At 46.4% G+C, this 22,031-nt stretch overlaps 1 protein-coding gene across 1 annotated transcript; it reads left to right on the top strand.

Moving 5' to 3' along the window:
* The first annotated feature begins 7,845 nt into the window (after window positions 1-7,845).
* LOC103225569 (PRAME family member 20) lies at window positions 7,846-20,753 on the top strand. The gene is made up of 3 exons (XM_073007830.1): window positions 7,846-8,070; window positions 17,344-17,925; window positions 19,658-20,753. The coding sequence occupies exons 1-3, from the start codon at window positions 7,904-7,906 to the stop codon at window positions 20,217-20,219; spliced, it is 1,311 nt and encodes a 436-aa protein (XP_072863931.1). The 5' UTR covers window positions 7,846-7,903; the 3' UTR covers window positions 20,220-20,753.
* The last annotated feature ends 1,278 nt before the right edge of the window (window positions 20,754-22,031 follow it).

Raw genomic sequence — 22,031 nt, 5'->3', positions numbered from 1 at the left:
GAAACATGCCTTGGAGCAAAATATCTTGGCTTTCCCTCTGTCATGGGATATTATGTGAGAGTCAGATTGGAAAACAAGTCGCCATATACAGGGCTAAACAAAACTCATATGATGAAAATTTATGATTTTAGGGCATGACTCTGTAGACTCCTTATGAATTTGGGCAAGATAAAAAATTCAGAACTTAGTCCTCAGCAAAATGAAGGCATATGCACCTTCCACCCGCTTTAGGGCCACCTGTCTCTCCACTCTTCTCCTTCTTCCAATCCCATCTGCCTATATGTCTTCCAGCAACTTATAAAAATGACCAAAAGGACAATGAACGTGGTTTTAACATTTGAATATCGACCAAACATGCATGATTGGGCCGGGCGCAGTGGCTCACACCTGCATTCCCAACAACTATGGGAGGCCAAGGTGGGCAGATCACCAGAAGTTCGAGACCATCATGGGCAACATGGGAAACCCTTTCTCTAGTAAAAATACAAAAATTAGCCAGGCGTGGTGGCATGCATTTGTAATCCCAGCCACTCAGGAGGCTGAGGCAGGAGAATTGATTGAACTCAGGAGGTAGAGGTTGTAGTGAGCCAAGATCGTGCCACTGCACTCCAGCCGGGACCACAGAGCAAGACTCTGTTACCAAAAAAAAAAAAAAAAAAAAAAAAAAAAAAAAAAAAAAAAAAAAATTAGTTGAACATTTGAATTCAACCAATGTATTTAAACAAGTAAATAAGAATAAAAGCACTGGAAAATGATCATCTTAATTGATATAGGAAAAACATTTGAAAAAATTCAATGACTCATTCAGGATTTTAAAAATATTCTCAGCAAAATAAGAAAATAATTCCTCAATATGAATTCCTCAGTGGGATTACAGGCACACACCACCCTCCTTATCAGTCAGTCCCTTAGTAAATTCCATCAGTGTTTGTTAGGATTAGGGTGGAAGTCGAGAATTCATTCATTAATGCCCTCCACAGAGAAGGAGTTGTTCTAATATGTGACCTTCCTAGTTTTGAGCTTGAGACAGGGAAGGGTTCAATCTGTTCCTGAGATTAGACTGAAAAACAAAACGAAAGCTTTATAGTTCAGAGATCTTTGGCTGGATCAACATTATCAATATGAATTCTTGACTTGCACCCTAATACCAACACTTTCAGTTTCATGATTGGATATTCAAAGGATTGAATGGCCACCTGAATTCACAGGCTTAACTGGGTGGAGCTTCAGAAATCCAAACAGGCGTCACTCTCTGATGGGAAGTTGGTGGTTGAAAAGGGGAAGTGTGATGAGAAAGGTTCAAGAAAACTTGTGAGCACCCCCAGAAGAGATCCACAGCACACTCCAATGAGTGACTTCCATGAGGTCCAAGCACACTGCAAACTGAGTCCAGATCTGGTAAGTCAGGGACCTCCACAAAGGGCACGCCTATGATTCACAGTCAGCCAGTCAGGATGGCAACATCGCAGGTCAAGGCAACACAGAGAATTCTCCTGCCTGTTTTTCAGATGAACAGATATAGTCTTTGATTTTTCCTCTAATACAGTTTTATCTACACTCCAAATACATATATTTTTGTTTGTTTGTTTTTGTTTTGAGACAGTCTCACTCTTGCCCAGGCTGGAGTACAGTGGCACAATCTCGGCTCACTGCAACCTCTGCCTCCTGGGTTCAAGCAATTCTCCCGCCTCAGCCTCCTGAGTAGCTGGGAGTACAGAGGCACACCACTGCGCCTGGCTAATTTTTGTATTTTTAGTAGAGACGGGGTTTCACCATGTTGGCCAGTATGGTCTCCATCTCCGACCTTGTGATCCGCCCACCTCAGCCTCGTAAAGTGCTGGGATTACAGGCATGAGCCACCGCGCCTGGTGCCTATTCATTCTTCAATGGAGATGGCATGCGAGGATAACTTTATAAAATTCATAGAAATATTTTTTCTTCCCACCCCAATCCAAACCATTACCATGCAACTTGGCGTCAATGGAAGTTAAGGCTGTTGAGGCAGAAATAATTAATAAAGCTTCATTGGAAATTAAATGTGAGGATCGACCTGGAAAACACACTGACAAAGTGGGTGTGTACCAAAGTCTGTTACAAGTTGGAATGCTTTTGTGAGAAAGGTTAAAAGAAGGGAATGGGACTCCTCATATCAGTTTGGTTTTTCTGTTTGTTTGTTTTTGTTTTCTTGACCTGGCAAGCCTCAAATAGACTTGTTTTTTGAATGTGTCCTTTCCATTGGAATATATAATACAGAGGCTACCATCATTGACCTTAGATGACAACATAATAGGCTAAAATATTTTCCTTGCAAGACAACCAGTAAAACTTCATGATCAGAATCAAATCAGTGTCCTTCTCACCGTCTGTAGGTGAAGCCTTCACCAGTACTTGAAGAGTTTGAGGCACTCATGAACTCACGATCAGATTCTTTACTCAGAGACAGGATGTAAGCCAATCCTAAGACCTTCCACTGGTGGTTAATTGGGAAGCCTACCCAGTGTGACCTGCAGGTTTTCACTGGCAATATGCAGGTGCAGATATGATAAAGAATAACCATAACCTTCATATCACCCCCAGCTGGTTAAGAATGGGATCCTTTTGACCCTTTCTCTCCATAAAACCAGGTTACTCATCTTGTGTGGTGACAAAATATATGGTCTGCTTAACAGAGAAAGAGATTCCGTAAAAAAATAAAAATAAAAAAATAAGGACTTTTATTATGAAATGAGCAAAGCAATGGGAATAAATGTGAGATTATCCAGGGAGGTAAAAGAAGACAAAGATTTGAAAGGAAAAATAAGGAAGATTATATAAATTGTTTTGAAAGACTCATCCTTGCTCTTAAGGATCAAAACCAAAGGGGTATAAGTGCAATGTTGGATAGATTCCTCCTTCACCCCCTCAATAACCCCCAACATGTTTACCAAGTCTTGGTTCACTCCCAGGATCCCATTAAAACACCCAGCTCAACCCTGCCCAGCCCCCACCCTCACTTCCCTTTGTAATTTTGACATGACTTTATTACAGGACCATCAGGTTCCTATGCCTGCAGCACAGTAGCTTACCAACATTCTGAGACAGCAGGGTTTGCAGCAGAGAGTTTAATGATCACAGGGTGTCTGAATGAGAAGCTAGGAGGAGATCCTCAAATTCATCTCCCCAAGGATTACTCAAGGTTTTCAGGGGATCATGGATAGCAAGGGACTGGAAAGTTGGTGTATTTTGGTGGCGGTAAGAGGTATGAAGTCATCAGGATGTTGAAACTGCATTCTTTGGTGAGTTGGTGCCTTGCAGGGCCCTTTAGATCAGCTGGCATCAGTAGTTTCACTGACGTGCAGAACCTGAAAGAATATCTCAGATGAAAAGTTAATGTTTTACAATGCTTAAATTGTTGCCTGCAGGGCAGTTAAGGGAGAAATAATCTAAGGTCTACATGATTTTGGGACAGCAGACTGCCAGCAACCATGAGGAAGCAGGTCAGAGAGCAAGCTGACCTCCTGATGAATGCTGAATGCGCTGCAAGCTTGGTTTATTTTGGTTTCTTCCCCTCCCTTCTTCACTGATTAAATTTATAAAGTTTATAGGTATAGTTTGAATTTCTTCCAAAGAAGTCTTAACCTAAGCCCTGAGATCACTCATGCCCTTAGTGGCACCTCTCTTCCACCAGAATGAGTGTATAATCTGCTACATTAGGCGATATAAAACCCAGAAGACCATTCAATACATGGAGATTTTTATTCTGATTTTGTAGGGACGACACCTCTGTTTTTACAAATCTATTTTCACTATAAAGCATTTTTTTTTTTTGAGATGGAGTCTTGCTCTGTCGCCCAGGCTGGAGTGCCTCAGCCTCCTGAGTAGCTGCAATTACAGGTGCATGTCACCAAGCCCAGCTAATTTTTGTATTTTTAGTAGAGACCAGGTTTCACCATGTTGGTCAGGCTGGTCTCGAACCCCTGACCTCATGATCCACCCACCTTGGCCTCCCAAAGTGCTGGGATTACAGGTGTGCACCACCACGCCCGGCCACTGTAAAGTGTTTTTATAATTTTGATGTGGCCAAAGATCTCCCAACGATACTACTTTCAGATTTTATTTTTCTCTCTAATATCTTGATCAAACCCTTCCCTGCCTCACACTCAGGACTGTGCAGGTCACATATTAGTAAAATTCCATCAGTGTTTGTGGAGTTCATGAATGAATGAATTCTTTTTTTCTTCTTTTTTCTTTTTCTTTTTTTTTTTTTTTTTTTTTTTTGACAGAGTCTCCCTCTGTCGCCCAGGCTGGAGTGCAATGGTACAATCTCTGCTCACTGCAACCTCTGTCTCCTGGGTTCGAGCAATTCTCCTGCCTCAGCCTCCCAAGTAGCTGCATTACAGACCCCTACCATCATGCCCAGCCAATTATTTTATTTTATTTTGAGACAGACACAGGGTTTCACCATGTTGGCCATGCTGGTCTCGAACTCCTGACCTCAGGTGGTCCACCCACCTCAGTCTCCCAAAGTGCTGGGATTACAGGGGTGATCCACCATGCCTGGTCTTAATTTTTCTATTTTTGTAGAGACAGGGTTTCACCATGTTGGCCAGGCTGGTCTTGAACTTCTGACCTCAGGTGATCCACCTGCCTTGGCCTCCCAAAGTGCTGGGATTACAGGCGTGAGCCACCGAGCCTTGAATGAATGAATTCTTGACTTCCATCCTATCCCTAATGCTGTCACTTTCTTGATTCATGAAATGAATCATATCTGATATGAATGGATATCTGATTCAATCCATTAATCTGTGGAGAACCAAAAACCCAATCAGGATTAACTGGGTGGAGCTTCAGAAATGCAATCAGATATCACTTTTTGATTGGAATTTAGCAGTGGATGTGTGGAGGGGTGTGGATGGGAGTTGTGATTAGAAAGGTCAATAAAAGCTTCTAAAGACCCACAGGAGAGACCCAAAGTCTTCAAGTCTGGAGTTACAGCTCGGTTCTTCCTGAGGTCTGAGCACCCTGCAAACTCAGTCCACATCTGGTAAGTCCCTAATCTCTACAAGGACAAGCCCATTTGATCTACAGTCAACCCGTGTGGGATAGTGACAGTGCAGGCACAGAGTTATATCCTGTGTTTTTGTTTTTGTTTTTTTGTTTTTCTTTTTTGTTTTTTTTTGTATGAACAATTTGAAGCTTTGAATTTTTTCTTTTAAATGCAGTTTTGTCTTTATTTCAAACATTTTGATTTGTGCTTTGCTTTATGTCATTTCTTTTTTTTTTTCTTTTTTTTGAGGCAGAGTCTGTCGCCCAGGCTGGAGTGCAGTGGCACGATCTCGGCTCACTGCAAGCTCTGCCTCCCGGGTTCGCGCCATTCTCCTGCCTCAGCCTCCCGAGTAGCTGGGACTACAGGCGCCCGCCACCGTGCCCGGCTAATTTTTTTGTATTTTAGTAGAGACGGGGTTGCACCGTGTTAGCCAGGATGGTCTCGATCTCCTGACCTCATGATCCGCCCGCCTCGGCCTCCCAAAGTGCTGGGATTATAGGCATGAGCCACCGCGCCCGGCTGTTTTATGTCATTTCAGAATTGGGAAATGTAATTCATGCCTATAACTGTGGGAGCAGTAATTCATGCCTATAACCCAAACACTGGGAGGCCAAGGTGGGAGGATCATTTGAGCCCAGGGTTTCAAGACCAATCTGGGCAACATGGCAAAACTCCATTTCCACAAAACATTTTTTTTTTTTGGTGGGGGATAGAGTCTTGCTCTGTTGGCCAGGCTGGAGTGCAGTGGCGTGATCTCGGCTCACTGCAACCTCCACCTCCCAGGCTCAAGCAATTCTCATGCCTCAGCCTCCTGAGTAGCTGGGATTACAGTTGTCTGCCACCATGCCTGGCTAATTTTTGTATTTTTAGTAGAGGTGGGGTTTCACCATGTTGGCCAGACTGGTCTCGAACTCTTGACCTCAAGTGATCCACCCATCTTGGCCTCACAAAGTGCTGGGATTATAACCATGAACCACCAGTCCCCAGCATCTACATAAAATTTTTTTTTTTTTTTTTTTTTTTTTTTTTTTGAGACAGAGTCTTGCTCTGTGCCCCAGGCTGGAGTGCAATGGCGCAATCTCGGCTCACTGCAAGCTCCGCCTCCCGGGTTCACGCAATTCTCCCGCCTCAGCCTCCTGAGTAGCTGGGACTACAGGTGCCCGCCACCGCGCCCAGCTAATTTTTTGTATTTTTAATAGAGACGGGGTTTCACCGTGGTCTCGATCTCCTGACCTTGGGATCCGCCCGCCTCGGCCTCCCAAAGTGCTGGGATTACAGGCGTGAGCCACCGCGCCCGGCCCATAAAATATTTTTAAATTAGCCAAGCGTGGTGGCATGCATCTGTAGTGGCATGCATTTGGGTGGCTGAGGTGGGAGAATCCCTTGAGCCTGGAAGTTTGAGGCTGTAGTGAGCCATCCTCCCACCACTGCTATATTCCAGCCTGCGCAACAGAGACCTTTCCCCCCCACAAAAAAAAGTCTTAAGCAAACAGCTAAAAAAAATCCAACTACTTGAAATCAGTAGGCAGATCCCAACCCACCCCCCAACCCTCAAAAAAGGGGAGAAAGAGTTGAGAAGCCTCTACATGCTAGCATCCCATTCAGACTCTTTAATCCTACAATTGTGGTTTTGTAAGAAAAACAGTCTTAAAGATTTCCAATAATTCCCACAGTGGCCATAAATTATCCTGGGTGTGTAATTTTCCCATCAGTTTAAAAATGCATATGAGAGGCCGGGCGCGGTGGCTCAAGCCTGTAATCCCAGCACTTTGGGAGGCCGAGACGGGCGGATCACGAGGTCAGGAGATCGAGACCATCCTGGCTAACATGGTGAAACCCCGTCTCTACTAAAAAATACAAAAAAAACCTAGCCGGGCGAGGTGGCGGGCGCCTGTAGTCCCAGCTACTCGGGAGGCTGAGGCAGGAGAATGGCGTAAACCCGGGAGGCGGAGCTTGCAGTGAGCTGAGATCCGGCCACTGCACTCCAACCCGGGCGACAGAGCGAGACTCCGTCTCAAAAAAAAAAAAAAAAAAAAAATGCATATGAGAATAACCATGAATTTTGAATGTATAGCTGGTTGGAGTCCCAGAAGCTTTGTCTGGGATGCCTTAGAATTTTGAGGATCCCATTCCACTTCTTAATAATATCTCCAGAGCAAAGGAAATCTTAAATTCTGTTGGAATGTGAAGTTTGGGCGAAGTGATTTGCTTTGACAAGCATTCCTTGTACAGAATTCTTTTTATACTTGGTGGCGGCCTGCGCCCGCATTGTTCCACCAGTGACCAAGTCTTTCCGAGTTGCATGAAAATTGTCTTGAGACTTGCTTATGTCCTAGTGGTAATTTTTGCCCACCCATGACCAGATTATCCTGACACTAGAGACTTTTTCTCTGGAGTCCTTTATACTTGGCTGTGACCACCATAGTAGCGTTTAATTGGTCATCCTGTGCTGCCTTTAATTTAATTTAATTTTTTTTTTTTTTTTAAGCAGAGTTTTGCTCTGTCACTCAGGCTAGAGAGCAGTGGCACCATCTTGGCTCACTACAACCCACCTCCCAGGTTCAAGCGATTCTCATGCTTCAGCCTTTCAAGCAGCTGGGATTAGAGGCATGAGCCACCACACCAAGTTAATTTTTGTATTTTTAGTAGAGACAGGATTTCATTGTGTTTCCAGGCTGGTCTCCAGCTCCTGGCTTCAAGTGATCAACCCACCTCGGCCTCCCAAAGTGTTGGGATTACAGGCATGAGCCACCACGCCTGGCCTCACATTCTTTAATTTTCTCAAACTGCTTTGCTGAGCTAAGCCCAGCAATGGACCAGGCCTTGACCATCTCCACCCTGGAGGAGCTGCCCACAGAACTTTTTCCCCCTCTGTTCATGGAAGCCTTCAGCAGGAGACACTGTGAGGCCCTGAAGCTGATGGTGCAGGCCTGGCCTTTCCTCCACCTTCCTCTGGGGTCTCTGATGAAGAGGCCTTGCCCAGAGACCTTCCAAGCTGTGCTCGACGGACTTGATGCACTGCTTACCCAGAGGGTTCGTCTCAGGTGAGGTGGCCCAGGTGGGCTGGTGGGGAGGGCCCAGGTGTCCAACAGAAGGAACAGCTGGGTCATGAGGAGTGAGGAGGTCCAAGGGGGACCCACAGGCTTCTGATGGTGCTGGTGAGGAAGCTTAGAGAGGCCTTGGCCATTGCCCAGCTCCTCAGGGAAAGGACTGTTCACCACGAGGGGTCGACTGAGGTAACAGGAACCTGTCTTCTAGTGGCACTGAAAGGCACCACTAAAAGTGGGAACTAGGCTGGGCACAGTGGCTCCCACCTGTAATCCCAGCATTTTGGGAGGCCAAGGCAGGTGGATCGCCTGATGTCAGGAGTTGGAGGCCAGCCTGGCCAACATTGCGTCCAGAATTGGTTCCTGCCAGTGCGTTTGTAGTCTCGCTGAGTTCAAGAATGAAGCCATGGACCTTCAAGGTGAGTGTTACAGCTCTTAAAGATGGCATGGACCCAAAGAGTGAGTGGTGGCAAGGTTTGTGGTGAAGAGCAAAAGAACAAAGCTTCCACAGTGTGGAAGGCTGCCGTGGAAGCGAGCAGGTTGCCGCTGCTGACTGAGGTGGCCAGCTTTTATTTCCTTATTGTCCCCTCCCATGTTCCATTTCTGTCCTATCAGAGTTCCTTTTTTTCAATCCTCCCCATGATTGGCTGCTTTTAGAATCCTGCTGATTGGTGCATTTTACAATCCTCTTGTAAGACAGGAAAGTTCCCCAAGTCCCCACTCGACCCAGGAAGTCCAGCTGGCCTCACCTCTCAATCCCCCCTCTAAACAGGACACCCCAACTGCTGTTGGGAACTGGGTGGTGACCGCTCTAGCTACTTCCTGCTGGATAGAGGCAAAGAAGGAGCCCTACAGTTGTAGCATCCTCCAGAAGGGAACTCTCTAGGCCAGTCAAAGGGCCAGTGGGTCAGTCCAGAGGTTCTAGGTAGAAGTTGTGAGTAGAGCTCATTTGGGGTTCCATTTGTAGGACTGTCTGTAGCTTGATGACCTTGATCCTGGAGGAAACAAATTTGACAAGGAGGTTAAAAATACAGGGCCCAAAGGCGAGTAATAACAAGATGGGTGTCACTGGATGTAGAAAGGGGAGAAGCTAGGTCACCCAACTCCAGAGGTTGGTATAAGAGTTTGAAAGGCGTTGTCTGATTTCAGAAGCCTTTTCCTGTAAACACTGGGCAGCATCTCATACTATCCCTGACTGGTTAGTGTAAAAACAACACTCTTCTCCTAAGAAGGTGTAGAGTCCTCCTTTCAGCAATGAGGAGGCCTAGGCCTTGGCGGTTTTGGAGAGTCACTGCTGCCAAAGGGTCTATTTGGGATTGTAGATTAAGGATAGATTTTGTTATTTCTTGCAAACTGCCTGAGAAATCCTTTGAGTGTGGTAGTAGGATAATGAATTAGATAAACTAGCTATTCTGGTTCCTGTAGCTGTGGCCATTCCTAACCCTATAAGTAGGGTTATTAGTTGTATGGCCCTGTGCTGACAGACTTGAGCTTTGAGGGGCACTGATAGGGTCTGATTCCTGGGGCAATGTCAATGTTGGGACTTAGGAAGACTAAGGTGCAGGTGCCTGTCCAGTTAGTGAGGAGGCAGATATAGGTTGAAATTCCATATTCTTATAGAATATGCCTTGGCTGGGTAGGCAGAACTGGTTGTGTACGTTAAAAAGCAGTGTGAGTTTGTTGTTTTCAGTTTCCCATACTCCTAGAGTACTTGCCAAGGTAGCTCCTGTGAGCGGCTGGAAAGGGGCGTTGGGAGCAAACTGAGTGGCTCCCTGTGTTCTATTTTCTCATTGGAGAAGAAAAATTTTGTATCTACTAGGAACCATTCAAGAAAGTAATTGAAAGAGGAGATGAGAAGGCATTCACTAGTGGTGGGGTGCTGCTGCAGGGGGTCCAGGGGTGAATGGTCATGCAGGGAGTATGTTTGCCATTACCAAACCCGGACTGTTTGTTAAGCAGGGAGGAGGTGATGGTTTTTGGGGTCCCTGAGAAGCAGACAAGCCATCTGAATGGAGCTGTTTGGATGACTCGGAAGTCACTAGGATCAATGGGGACTTGAAGCTGTAGGGTGTAATTACTCTGATGGGTGGTAGGTGCCCAGGGGCAGGCCTGATAACAGATTGGGTTGGATGCATTAAGGGACTTGGAAAGTTAAGATGGTATTCATGGTTACAGGGCCGCGTATGGGTTTTTCATTTATCATGTAACAGGTGAGGTTGGAAATGTAAGAGCATAAAAGCTGGATTGTGCATCCTGTTAGGGTATTTTTGGTCCTATCAGAGATGGGGAAGTCGGCAAATGATTGCATATTTAGAAGTTGGAGAGGGTCTTTTCCTTCATAACGGGGGTGGTAAGTTAAGTTAGTAAAGACCCAGTTTTTCGCGGGAACGGGAGGGTCAACGTAAGCAGTGGCTGATAGAGAGATACAAAGCCAACAGTCATTTGCCAGGGAAGGATTGGACTGGTTTAACAGAGAGTGGGTTAAGTTGAGAGTATTGCAGAGGTATATAAGTTTTCAATTATTATTTTTTTTTTCTTTTTGAGACGGAGTCTCTCTATGCCGCCCAGGCTAGGGTGCAGTGGTGCAATCTCGGCTCACTGCAAGCTCCGTCTCCCAGGTTCACACCGTTCTCCCACCTCAGCCTTCCAAGTAGCTGGGACTACAAGCACCTGCCACCAAATCCAGCTAATTTTTTGTATTTTTAGTAGAGACGGGGTTTCACCGCGTTAGCCAGGATGGTCTTGATCGCCTGACCTCGTGATCCGCTCTCCTCGGCCTCCCAAAGTGCTGGGATTACAGGCGCGAGCCACTGCGCCTGGCCTTCGCTTATCTTTTTAAGGAGGAAGGGGTTTTTCCTCAGGATCAGTTGTAGGAGCCTTTTTAGTCTGGGATGTTTCCTTCCAAAATAGGAGACGCAAGTCCTCCAGTGGTTCACAGTTGTATTGAGGCTGGTCTGGCTGATCTTGGGACTCCTGAGCTGAGGGTCTCATAGGTTCTTCAGGGGGTGTCCAAAGTTTAACTTGGCTGTGGTGAATCCAAGATTACACTCCTGCTACCTTAACTGAAGTAGGGGTAGAAATAATTACCAAGTATAGTCCTTCCCACAAGGAATTCATAGATGAGGAGGTAGAGGGGAGGGACTTGTCCAACACTAGATCTCCCGGTTGGAACAACTCTGTTCCCTTGTCTCTGTGACATCCATCGGGTAGGTTTTTAAGGTTTTGTTGATATTTTGTCAAGGAAGTTATATCCTTGACCAGGCTGGCCGTTTCCTGATCAAGTAGGAAGTCATTTGTGAGAAAATGTTATCCATACAGTATTTCATATGGACCAAGCCCCATTTTGTGAGGAGGATTTTGGATTCTCAACAAGGCAGTGGGCAAGAGAGTAGGCCATGGGAGATGAGTTTCTCGTGTTAGTTTCCTTAAGTGTCTCTTGAGTGTTTCTTTTGCCTTCCCGACCTTCCCTGAGGATTGTGGCCTCCAGGTGCAGTAAAGGTGATATTGTATCCCTAGGGCCCTGGAAATTCCCTGAGTTATCGTGGCTTTAAAAGCCAGATCATTGTCACTTTGGGGAAGCCCAAATCTAGGAATTATTTCATGAATTAGGACTTTAACCACTTTCTGAGCCTTCTCTGTCTTGCAGGAGAAGGCTTCTCTCCAATTTGTAGAGGTATCAACACAGACCAACAAGTGTTGAAATCCCCTTGACTTAGGCATATGCGTGAAGTCTAACAATAATAATTGAAAACTTATATACCTCTACAAGACTCTCAACTTAACCCATTCTCTGTTAAACCAGTCTAACTGCCAGTCCTCTCCGGAATAGTGCCCTATTCTTTGTTCCCCCAGAGAGGCCTTATGATGAACCAAGAGATTATTCCTTTGGCACACCTCACAGGCTTTGACTACTTGTCAGATGGTCTGGAGGAGATTTTGCCCTGTAAATAGGGATTTGGCCATTTGATGACTGCTCTCAATACCTATATGAAAAGTTTACTGGAGGGTCTTAAGTATTTTCCACTGACTGGCTTCGGGTATGAGTACCATTCCCTCTTCTGTCGTTGACCACCCTGAGAGGAGAAAACTATGCCCCCGTGAAAGTCCCCATTCTGTTTCTGTCGGGAAATACTGGGGCTTAATCTCTTGGAGAGGGTTGTTCCATACCAAGTGTCCTTCCACAGGAATTTCTAATGGGAGGTTCTGCCTGGCAGCAATTTTGGCCTCAGTGTCTGCCTGACAGTCTCCTTCTGCCTTTTCTCTTTACCTTTTTGATGGTTTCAGCAGTGTAAGACTGCCACCTCCTTGGGTTTTTGCACTGTGTGCAATAACTCCATGATTTCCTTGTGTTATTTAATGGGGGTTCCCCCAGAGGTTAGGCACTCCATTTCGTTCCATATTGCCGCATGGGCATGTATGATTAGATAAGCATACTTGCTATCTGTATACACATTTATTATTTTTTCCTTTCCCAGTTCTAACACTCGGGTAAGTGCCACTAGTTCTGCTAACTGGGCGCTGGTCCCTGGGGGAAGAGGCCTACTTTCAAGTACTGTTACGTCACTAACCATGGCATAACCTGCCCTTCGTATCCCATTCCCCACAAATGAGTTTTCATCAGTTCATGGGTTAAGGTCAGGATTAGCTAAGGGGACTTCTAAGAGATCCTCTCAGGTGGCATAAGTCTGGGCTACAATTTGTTTGCTGTCAGGCTCAATTGGTTCCCCATCCTCTGGGAGAAAAGTAGCCGGGTTGAGGGTCACTATGTGCATATCTGAAGCACCATTCCCTCAAAGAGTAGCACCTGGTATCTAAGCAGGTGGTTGCCTGATAGCCATAAATTTCCTTTGGCACCTAGTATGCCATTTACATCATAAGTAGTCCAGTGAGATCCTTTCCTTGTATTATTTTGATAGCCTCTGATACTAAGATGGCCACTGCCGCAATTACCCGTAAACTGTGAGGCCAGCCTTTTGCTGCTACATCAATTTCCTTACTTAGGTATGCCGCTGGTTGTGGGGTTCTCCCACAGTCTGAGTAAAGACTCGAAGAGCTATTCCCACTCTGTATGTGACATATACAGAGAAGTTTTGTCCTGTGGGAAGGCTTAAGCCTAGAGCTTGTACTAGGGCCTGCTTTAAGGTTTTGAAGGCTGTTTCTGCCTCTGGGTGCCATCCTACTAGATGAGTATATAGAGGAATTACTGTCTCATTGATGGCACTAGTCTCCACTGACCATTCGGTTTTTGTACTCCTAGAATTGGGGTGTTGCAGGGACTGCTGCATTTTCTTACTAAGCCTTGAATTTTTAAATGTCTAACAATATCCTGCAATCCTTTACGAGCTTCAGGCCTTAAGGGATACTGCCTTTGATAAGGAAAAGTGTTGGGTTCTTTTAGCCTGATTTGGACTAGGCGGGCATTTTTTACCCTTCCAAATTGTCCTTCCAATGCCCAGACTTCAGGGTTGATTCCCTCCTCAAGTAGAGGACAACAAATGGCTAACTTGTTCCCCATATTCATATAGATAACAGCTCCAGCTTTGGCTAATATGTCCCTCCCTAATAAGGGTGTGGGACTTTCAGGCATAACAAGAAAGGCATGTGAAAAGAGCAAAGTCTCCCAATTACAACTGAGGAGGTGGGAGAAACACCTGGTTACAGGCTGTCCCAGGATTCCTCGGATGGTAATGGACCCTGAGGACAGCCATCTAGGGCAGGAGATTAACACTGAGAAAGCTGTGCCAGTGTCCAGGAGGAAGTCAATTTCCTGGCCTTCAATGGTTAAACTTACCCAGAGCTCAGTGAGGGTGATGATATGAGCTGGCGCTTGCCCCAGGTGCCCTCAGTCCTGTTGTTGGATTATCTGGTTGGGGGCTTCTGGCCCAGAGAACCTTTGTCCTCTGGGGCAGTGTGCCTTCCAGTGATTGCCTTGGCATAGTGGACATGGGTGAGGGGGTGTCTTGTTTCTCAATGGACAAATGTCCTTGCAAACCACACTGATAAAAAGCCTTACCAGATGATTGGTCTGCTGCATTTTCTGTCCTTTCTGAACCACCAAGGTTGGTTTGTTTGAGGACCATGACTAAGGCTGTGGCCTCTCTCTTATCTTGTTTTTCCTTTTTGAACTGTTCCTCTTGGTCCCTATTATAGAACACTGAGGTTGCCAGGTTTAGTAAAGCCTCGAAATTTTGTCCAGGGCCCCGGGCTAACTTTTGGAGCTTTCTCCTGATATCTGCGGCTGATTAGGTAATAAACTTAGGATCAATTGACCCTTGAGGGAGTCAGGTGACAAGGGAGCATATTTTCTTAAGGCCTCCCATAGGTGCTTGAGGAAGGCAGTAGGATTTTCTTCCTTTCCCTGAGTTATGGTGGACATCACTGAATAATTTATGGGGTTTTTCCCATTTCTCCTTAATCCTTCTAAAACACAGGTCAACAGATGTTTATGACTCCAGTCCCCATGATCTGAGTTGAGGTCCCAGTGGGGATCCATACTGGGGATGGCTTGCTGGCCAGTATAGAATTTGTCCCTTTCTTCAACTGTCATTCTACCATTTACTTGACTAAGATACCAGGTATCTCCAAACTCTCAGGCTGCAGCTAAAGCCACATTTTTTTCATTTAAGGCCAGGGTTTGATCTAACAATAGCATGATATCTCTCCAAGTGAGGTCAAAGGTTTGCCCTGGACCCTGTAGGACATCTATATACCTATCAGGATCATCTGAAAACTTCCCCAGGTCTACCTTGATCTGCTTTAAATCAGAGAGGGAGAAGGGGACATGTACCTGAATTGCCAAATTCCCCTCTCCTTACAGCTTGAAGGGGTCATAACCGATAGCCTGGGATGGGGGGTTGTGGTCCCTTGGAGACTTCTTTTCTTGTTTCCTTCTGGGTGGGGGAGATTAGAGGAGGCTCATCATTAATAGGAAGGAGAGCTGTAGGGAGGCTAGGATATGGGTGTAAGCTGAGAGGTCCTCCTGTGGAATGTAGATTGCAAGCTTTGCATAGTTGTGGATTATCCTTCAATGAAAAGAAAGCTTGGACATAAGCTATTTCACTCCATTTGCTTTCTCTCTTGCAGGAAAGGTCAAGCTGCAGGATAGTATTGTAATTTATACTTCCCTCAGGTGGCCATTTTTCCCTCTCAGAGAGATAATAATGGGGCCAGGCTGTAGTGCAGAAAAAAATAAGCTGCTTCTTTTTCAGGGTTTGTGGGTCAAATTGGTCCCAGTGGCTTAGAATGTATTTCAAGGGTCAGCTTGTTGATGCCTGAGTGTTTCCTATCTAAACCAGAAAAAAACCACCTGCGGTTTTGGTCTATTTTTTCCCCCACCCAAGAACCCACAATGGTCCCTGAACCCTGCTGTTCGGAATAGTTGTACTCACCGAAGCAGCAGCGGAAACACCTGTTTTCCTCCTGACCACAAAGAGGACCGAGGAAGGTCAGATTTAGTGGCTTTTACCAATACATTCTCAAAAACCTGCACCCTTGCCATTCCTCTTAGACCACAAAGAGGACCGAGAAAGGTCGGATTTAGTGGCCCTTACCAACGCATTCTTGAAAACCTGCTAATTAGTCCTAAGCTTTTTCTCCTGTTGATATTGGGACCTTACCCTTGTCCTATAAAGATGATATTTCTCAAGTGGAGGACCATACCCTGAGGGAGGGAAGGGATCTCCAGGGTTGGAAGAGTGATGCCTTTTGTCCTCACTTCTCATCATATGACTAGGAAGGCTATCCCCCTCAATTTTGGAGTCTATAATTTCTGAGGCTCCCCATATCCTAGCTTCAGGAATAGCCTTTGTTAGACCTGCTAGTCTGAGGAGGGATCCTAAAATTCCAGATTGTCCCCCTCACAACAGGGCTGTGGGCAAAAATTGTCTTTCTGATTGGTGAGCCCAGGTGCCTAAAGAAGGGAACAGTGTCCCGAAATTTATATTAGAAATAATCCTTATAGAAGAAACTAGAAGAGTACCAGGGACAGGAAGTGGTTTCTAGATGCAGGACTAGCCTCGGAAAAAGAAGCGGGAGGAAGTTTGTCTGACAGGCATTAGGACCCAGGAGGCAAGGGTCAGGATAGATAGGATAGATGGGCAAGTCTCACTTGGGCAACGTAACTTTGAGAGCTCCACTCATGGCTTCAGGGTTAACCAACTTTTTTGTTGGGACCCCAGAGCTGAATGGCTTTCCTCTCTGTTGACCCTTGGCTCAGCCCAGAAATGCAGGAAAAGTAGAAGCTGGTTTCAGGCAAACCAATGCTCCCAGCTCCAAAGAGTCAGGGGGTGTTAGAGGGCCCTTTCCCAGAAAGCCTGACACCCATGTCTTTAGTCCAGCAGCTGCGCTAGTCGCTTTTAACCGGCTGATAGGTGCCCAGTGATTAGCCCCCAAATTCTAAGGAAAGATAGGACAGAATAGCAAGTGAAAGGGGTCTGATGGTACTCATCATGTGGTGAGATCCCGAACGAGCCCCCAAGATTTGTCCAAAGTTGGTTCCTGCTGGTGGGTTTGTGGTCTCACTAACTTCAAGAATGAAGCCGCAGACCTTGCAGTAATTGTTACAGCTCTTAAAAATGGCACAGATCCAAAGAATAAGCAGTAGCAAGGTTTATTGTGAAGAGCATAAAGACAAAGTCTCCACAGCATGGAAGGGAACACAAGTGGACTGTCGCTGCTGGCTGGAGTGGCCAGCTTTTATTCCCTTATTGTCCTCTCCCATGTTCCATTTCTGTCCTATCAGATTGCCCTTTTTTCAATACTCTCCACTATTGGCTGCTTTTAGAATCCTGCTGATTGGTGCATTTTACAGAGCGCTGATTGGTGCATTTTACAATCCTCATGTAAGACAGGAAAGTTCCCCAAGTACCCACTCGACCCAGGAAGTCCACCTGGCCTCATCTCTCAACATGGTGAAACCCAGAATCAGTTAAAAATACAAAAATTAGCTGGGCATGGTGACAGACACTTGTAATCCCAGCTACTTGGGAGGTTGAGGCAGGAGAATTGCTTGAACCCAGGAGCTGGAGGTTGCAGTGAGCTGAGATTACACCACTGCACTCCAGCCTGGGCAAAGAGGAAGACTTTATCTCAAAACAACAACAACAACAACAAAAACAGTGGAACTGAGCAGGATTCAAGGGTAAACCAGTGTGGAGAAAAGTCAGAGAGAGGGAGAAGAAGCAGGGAGGAGAGGAGCTGATATCCAGGATGTGAAGTATAAGTTCAGAAGTGAGTCCTTACATTCTCAGCTTCTCTTCTATTTTTCCACAGGAGGTGGAAACTTCAAGTGCTGGATTTACAGGATGTCAGTGAGAACTTCTGGATGGTTTGGTCTGAAGTCATGGCTGGTGGGTGCTTACCAAATGATATGTGGAACAGAAAACCAGTGCAGAACTGTCCAAGGATGAGAGGACAGCAGCCCTTGACAGTGTTCATAGACCTTTGCCTCAAGAACAGGACTCTGGATGAATGCCTCACCTGCCTCTTTCTATGGGTCAAGCAGAGGGAAGGTTTACTACACCTGTGCTGTAAGAAGCTGAAAATGTTGGGAATGCCCTTCCACAATATCAGAAACATCCTGAAAATAGTCAACCTAGACTGTATCCAGGAGATGGAAGTGAATTGCAATTGGACACTACCTGTCCTGGCAGAGTTTACCCCATACCTGGGCCAGATGAGGAATCTTCACAGGCTTGTTCTCTCTGATGTGGATGTCTCTCGCTACATTTCCCCAGAGAAGAAGAAGGAGTTTGTTACCCAGTTCACCTCTCAGTTCCTCAAGCTGCGCTACCTCCAAAAGCTTTATATGAACTCTGTTTCTTTCCTTGAAGGCCACCTGGACCAGCTGCTCAGGTGAGGAAGGGTGGTGAGCTTTCTCTGCAGACCACAGCAGAGCCTTTCTTGTTACAGTGGGCATCTACTGTGAGCCAGCCTATGAGGATGGAACAGTAAAGGGGACACCAGAATGTCAGTGCATTTCCCTGTTGGAAGCTCTGTCCTGAAATGGGTATCACACATTCATCCCAATGAAGACCGAGGAATCCGCTGGGGTAGATGCTATAGAGAGGCTGCCATGCTAGGAAGCCAGCTACTGGAGGGTTCAGATTTAGTGAGGGTGCATTTGTGAATTCTTCCTGAGGATGTGTGTCTAAGTTAAGATGATGAGAAATAGGCCAGGGATGCTGGCTCATGCCTGTAATCCTAACACTTTGGGAACCTGAGGCAAGAGGATAATTTGAGCCCAGGAGTTTAAGACCAGTCTGGGTAACATAGCGAAGACCCCTGCTAAAAAAAAAAGAATAAATAAAAAATACAAACAAGATAATTTTGCTTTTTCTGAGATAAAATTTCACTTTTATTGCCCAGGCTGGAGTGCAGTGGTGTCATCTCGCCTTGCTGCAACCTCCGCCTCCTGGGTTCAAGCAATTCTCCTGCCTCAGCCTCCTGAGTAGCTGGGATTACAGGTGTGGGTCACCACACCTGGCTAATTATTTTTGGTGGAGGCAGGGTTTCACCGTATTGGCCAGGCTGGTCTCAAATTCCTGACCTCAGGTGATCCACCCACTTCGGCCTCCCAAAGTGTCAGGATTACAGGCGTGAGCCACCACACCCAACCCAAAAACAAGATAATTGTTAAGAAGATGATGGGAAGTAGGGAAGTGAAGTGGGCACTGAAGAGGGGAATGCTCAGCAAACCTGCACATTTCAGAATATAAGTTCTGTGCTCAACAGCTTGGTGAACATGAATTACCCATCTCTAATTCCCTGTCCTAATGGTTGTTTTGAGTTCCAGGTAAATTAATTACCTGAGAAATGCATGATTCTGAAACAGAGGGTCAGGGAGCAGGCACAAAGAATGGTGAAAGTAATAGATGGTTTGCTGATGATACAGGCATGTCAGGGACTCCTGCAGCCTGCCCACCTCAGCTGATGTTGCATTATCCTGCCTGGATTTGTCCCTTATGCCTGCGTCTCCACTGGGCTCCTGTAGCCCACATATGTGTTTTTCTGCCTGACAGATGAGGAAAGGAAGCTTTAGGGATTCTGTGAACTTGATCCATTCCTATAAATGATGGTGAAAAGACTCAGCCTGAAATGGAATTTTTATTTCTTTTTCTTTTGAGACAGAGTCTCGCTCTGTCACTCAGGCTAGAGTGCAGTGGCATGATCTCTGCTCACTGCAACCTCCACCTGCTGGGTTCAAGCGATTCTCCTGCCTTACCCTCCCAAGTAGCTAGAATTACAGGCACCCGCCACCATGCCCAGCTAAGTTTTACATTTTTAGTAGAGACAGGGTTTTGCCATGTTGGCCAGGCTGGTCTCAAACTCATGACCTCCAGTGATCCGCCTGTCTCAGCCTCCCAAAGTTCTGAGATTACAGGTGTGAGTTACTGCGCCAGACCTAAAATGGAATTGATCTCAGTGGCAAAGCTCTTCGTCACGCAGCATCCTAAGTGCTGACCAGACAATCAGAATGACCCTGGACTTGGGCAAAATGGTCTTCGTCCTTCACCTTGACATTCTCCACCACCCTCCACTCACCCCTATGATTCCCCAGAACTAACTTCTTGCTCTCTCTCCCCAGCTGTCTGAAGACCTCGTTAAAGATCCTCGCAATAACTAACTGTGTGCTTTTGGAATCAGACTTGAGGCATCTGTCCCAGTGCCCGAGCATCGGTCAACTAAACACCCTGGACCTGAGGGGCGTCAGACTGGCCAATGTCAGTCTTGTTCCTCTCCAAGTTCTGCTAGAAAAAGTCGCAGGCACCCTTGAGTACCTGGATTTAGATGACTGTGGCATCGTAGACTCCCAAGTCAACACCATCCTGCCTGCCCTGAGCCGCTGCTTTGAGCTCACCACCTTCAGCTTCTGTGGAAATCCCGTCTCCATGGCCACCCTGGAGAACCTGCTGTGCCACACAATCAGATTGGACAACTTATGCCTGGAGCTGTATCCTGCCCCGCAGGAGAGTTATGATGCTGGTGGTACTCTCTGCCGGAGCAGATTTGCCCAACTTGGGGCTAAGCTGATGGGGAGAGTGAGGGATTTAAGGGAGCCCAAGAGGATCTTGTTCTGTACTGACTACTGCTCTCGCTGTGGCAACAGGTCATTTTATGACCTGGAGTTAGATCAGTGCTGCTGTTGAATACCTGCCTATTTGGGCAGATATATCCAACTCATTTTTCTGGACACCTGAAAACTAAAACCTAGGCCTTTTTGCACCCAGGCTGGAGTTCAGTGACACGATCCCCACTCACTGCAACCTCTGCCTCCTGAGTTCAAGTGATTCTCTTGCCTCAGATGCACCCACAGTAATGCTTCTTAAATATTTCAATGCCACATTTTAAAAATTTCATCTAGGCTGGGCATGGTGGCTCATGCCTGTAATCCTAGCACTTCAGGAGGCTGAGGCGGGCAGCTCATGAGATCAAGAGATGGAGACCTTCCTGACCAACATGGTGAAACCCCGTCTCTACTAAAAATACAAACATTAGCTGGGCGTGGTGGTGCACGCCTGTAGTCCCAGCTACTTAGGAGGCTGAGGCAGGAGTATCACTTGAACCCGGGAGGCGGAGGGTGCAGTGAGCCGAGATCGTGCCACTGCACTCCAGTCTGGTGACAGAGCGAGACTGTCTCAAAAAAATAAATACAGACCGGGTGCGGTGGCTCAAGCCTGTAATCCCAGCACTTTGGGAGGCCAAGGTAGGCGAATCACGAGGTCAGGAGATTGAGACCGTCCTGGCTAACACGGTGAAACCCCGTCTCTACTAAAAATACAAAAAATTAGCCGAGGGTGGTGGCGGGCGCCTGTAGTCCCAGCTGCTCGGGAAGCTGAGGCAGGAGAATGGCATGAACCCGGGAGGCGGAGCTTGCAGTGAGCGGAGATAGCGCCACTGCACTCCAGCCTGGGCGACTGAGTGAGACTCCGTCTCAACAAAAAGAAAAAAATAAATAAATACAAATAATCTGTCTCAAAAAAAAAAGAAAAGTTACATCTTTTTGGGGAGCTGGGTCAGATCGATGAGAGATTTTCTCATAATGCCCCCCCTCTAGAGCCCTATCAAGGAAGAGCCTCTGGGAGGCACCAACACTTGACTTGTTCCCTGACGACTAGCAGCCCTTCTTGAATTGAACTGGTTGTAGCCAGTAAAGACAGCCACATTCCCTTTAAGCAAAATACTAAAACTATACAGGCATCAAATACTTTTAAAATATTTCCATCTGACATTTAAAAAGTTTCATCTTTTTGGGGCGCTATGGCCGGATTGATGAGAGATTTTCTCATAACACCTCCTATCTCTCCCCATCAAGGAAGAGACTGGTGCAGTGTGTTTTGGAATCTCACATCATCCAAGGGTGGAGAACGATCAAGTGCCTGTGGGTGATGAGTGACCTTCCCTGAAGAGCCTCAGGTTCCCTGTAAAATGAGGATGATGTTGTCCAACAGCTTATGGGACCCTGGTAGGATCCAATAAGATGGTTCATGTTTAGGGCTTGGCATGGGGCCTGGCATGCAGTAAGATCAATACATCTTGTTCTTTTTTCTCTTCTCAGCAGAAGTCCCAGCATTTTTCATTTTTCTTTTCTTTTTCTTTTTCTTTTTTTTTTTTTTAAGACAGAGCCTCGCTCTTCACCAGGCTGGAGTGCGGTGGCGCAATCTCGGCTCACTGCAACCTCCGCCTCTTGGGTTCAAGCCATTCTCCTGCCCAATGCTCCGGAGCAGCTGGGACTAGAGGTGCACGCCACCATGCCCGGTTAGTATTTGTATTTTTAGGAGAGACGGAGTTTCACCATGTTGGCCAGGATGGTCTCAATTTCCTGACCTCGTGATCCGCCCCGCTAGGCCTCCCAAAGTGCTGGGATTACAGGCATGAGCCACCGCACCCAGCCGCATTTTTCATCTTTCAATTTCACCTCTGATTCTTGGTAACAGGGAGGCAACAAGAACCCAGGGCAT

Source organism: Chlorocebus sabaeus, chromosome 20 (genome assembly GCF_047675955.1).
Source record: "Chlorocebus sabaeus isolate Y175 chromosome 20, mChlSab1.0.hap1, whole genome shotgun sequence".
NCBI classification, from domain to species: Eukaryota; Metazoa; Chordata; class Mammalia; order Primates; family Cercopithecidae; genus Chlorocebus; species Chlorocebus sabaeus.
The sequence above is the reverse complement of the archived record's forward strand: the minus strand, read 5'-3'. Positions and strand labels throughout refer to the sequence as shown.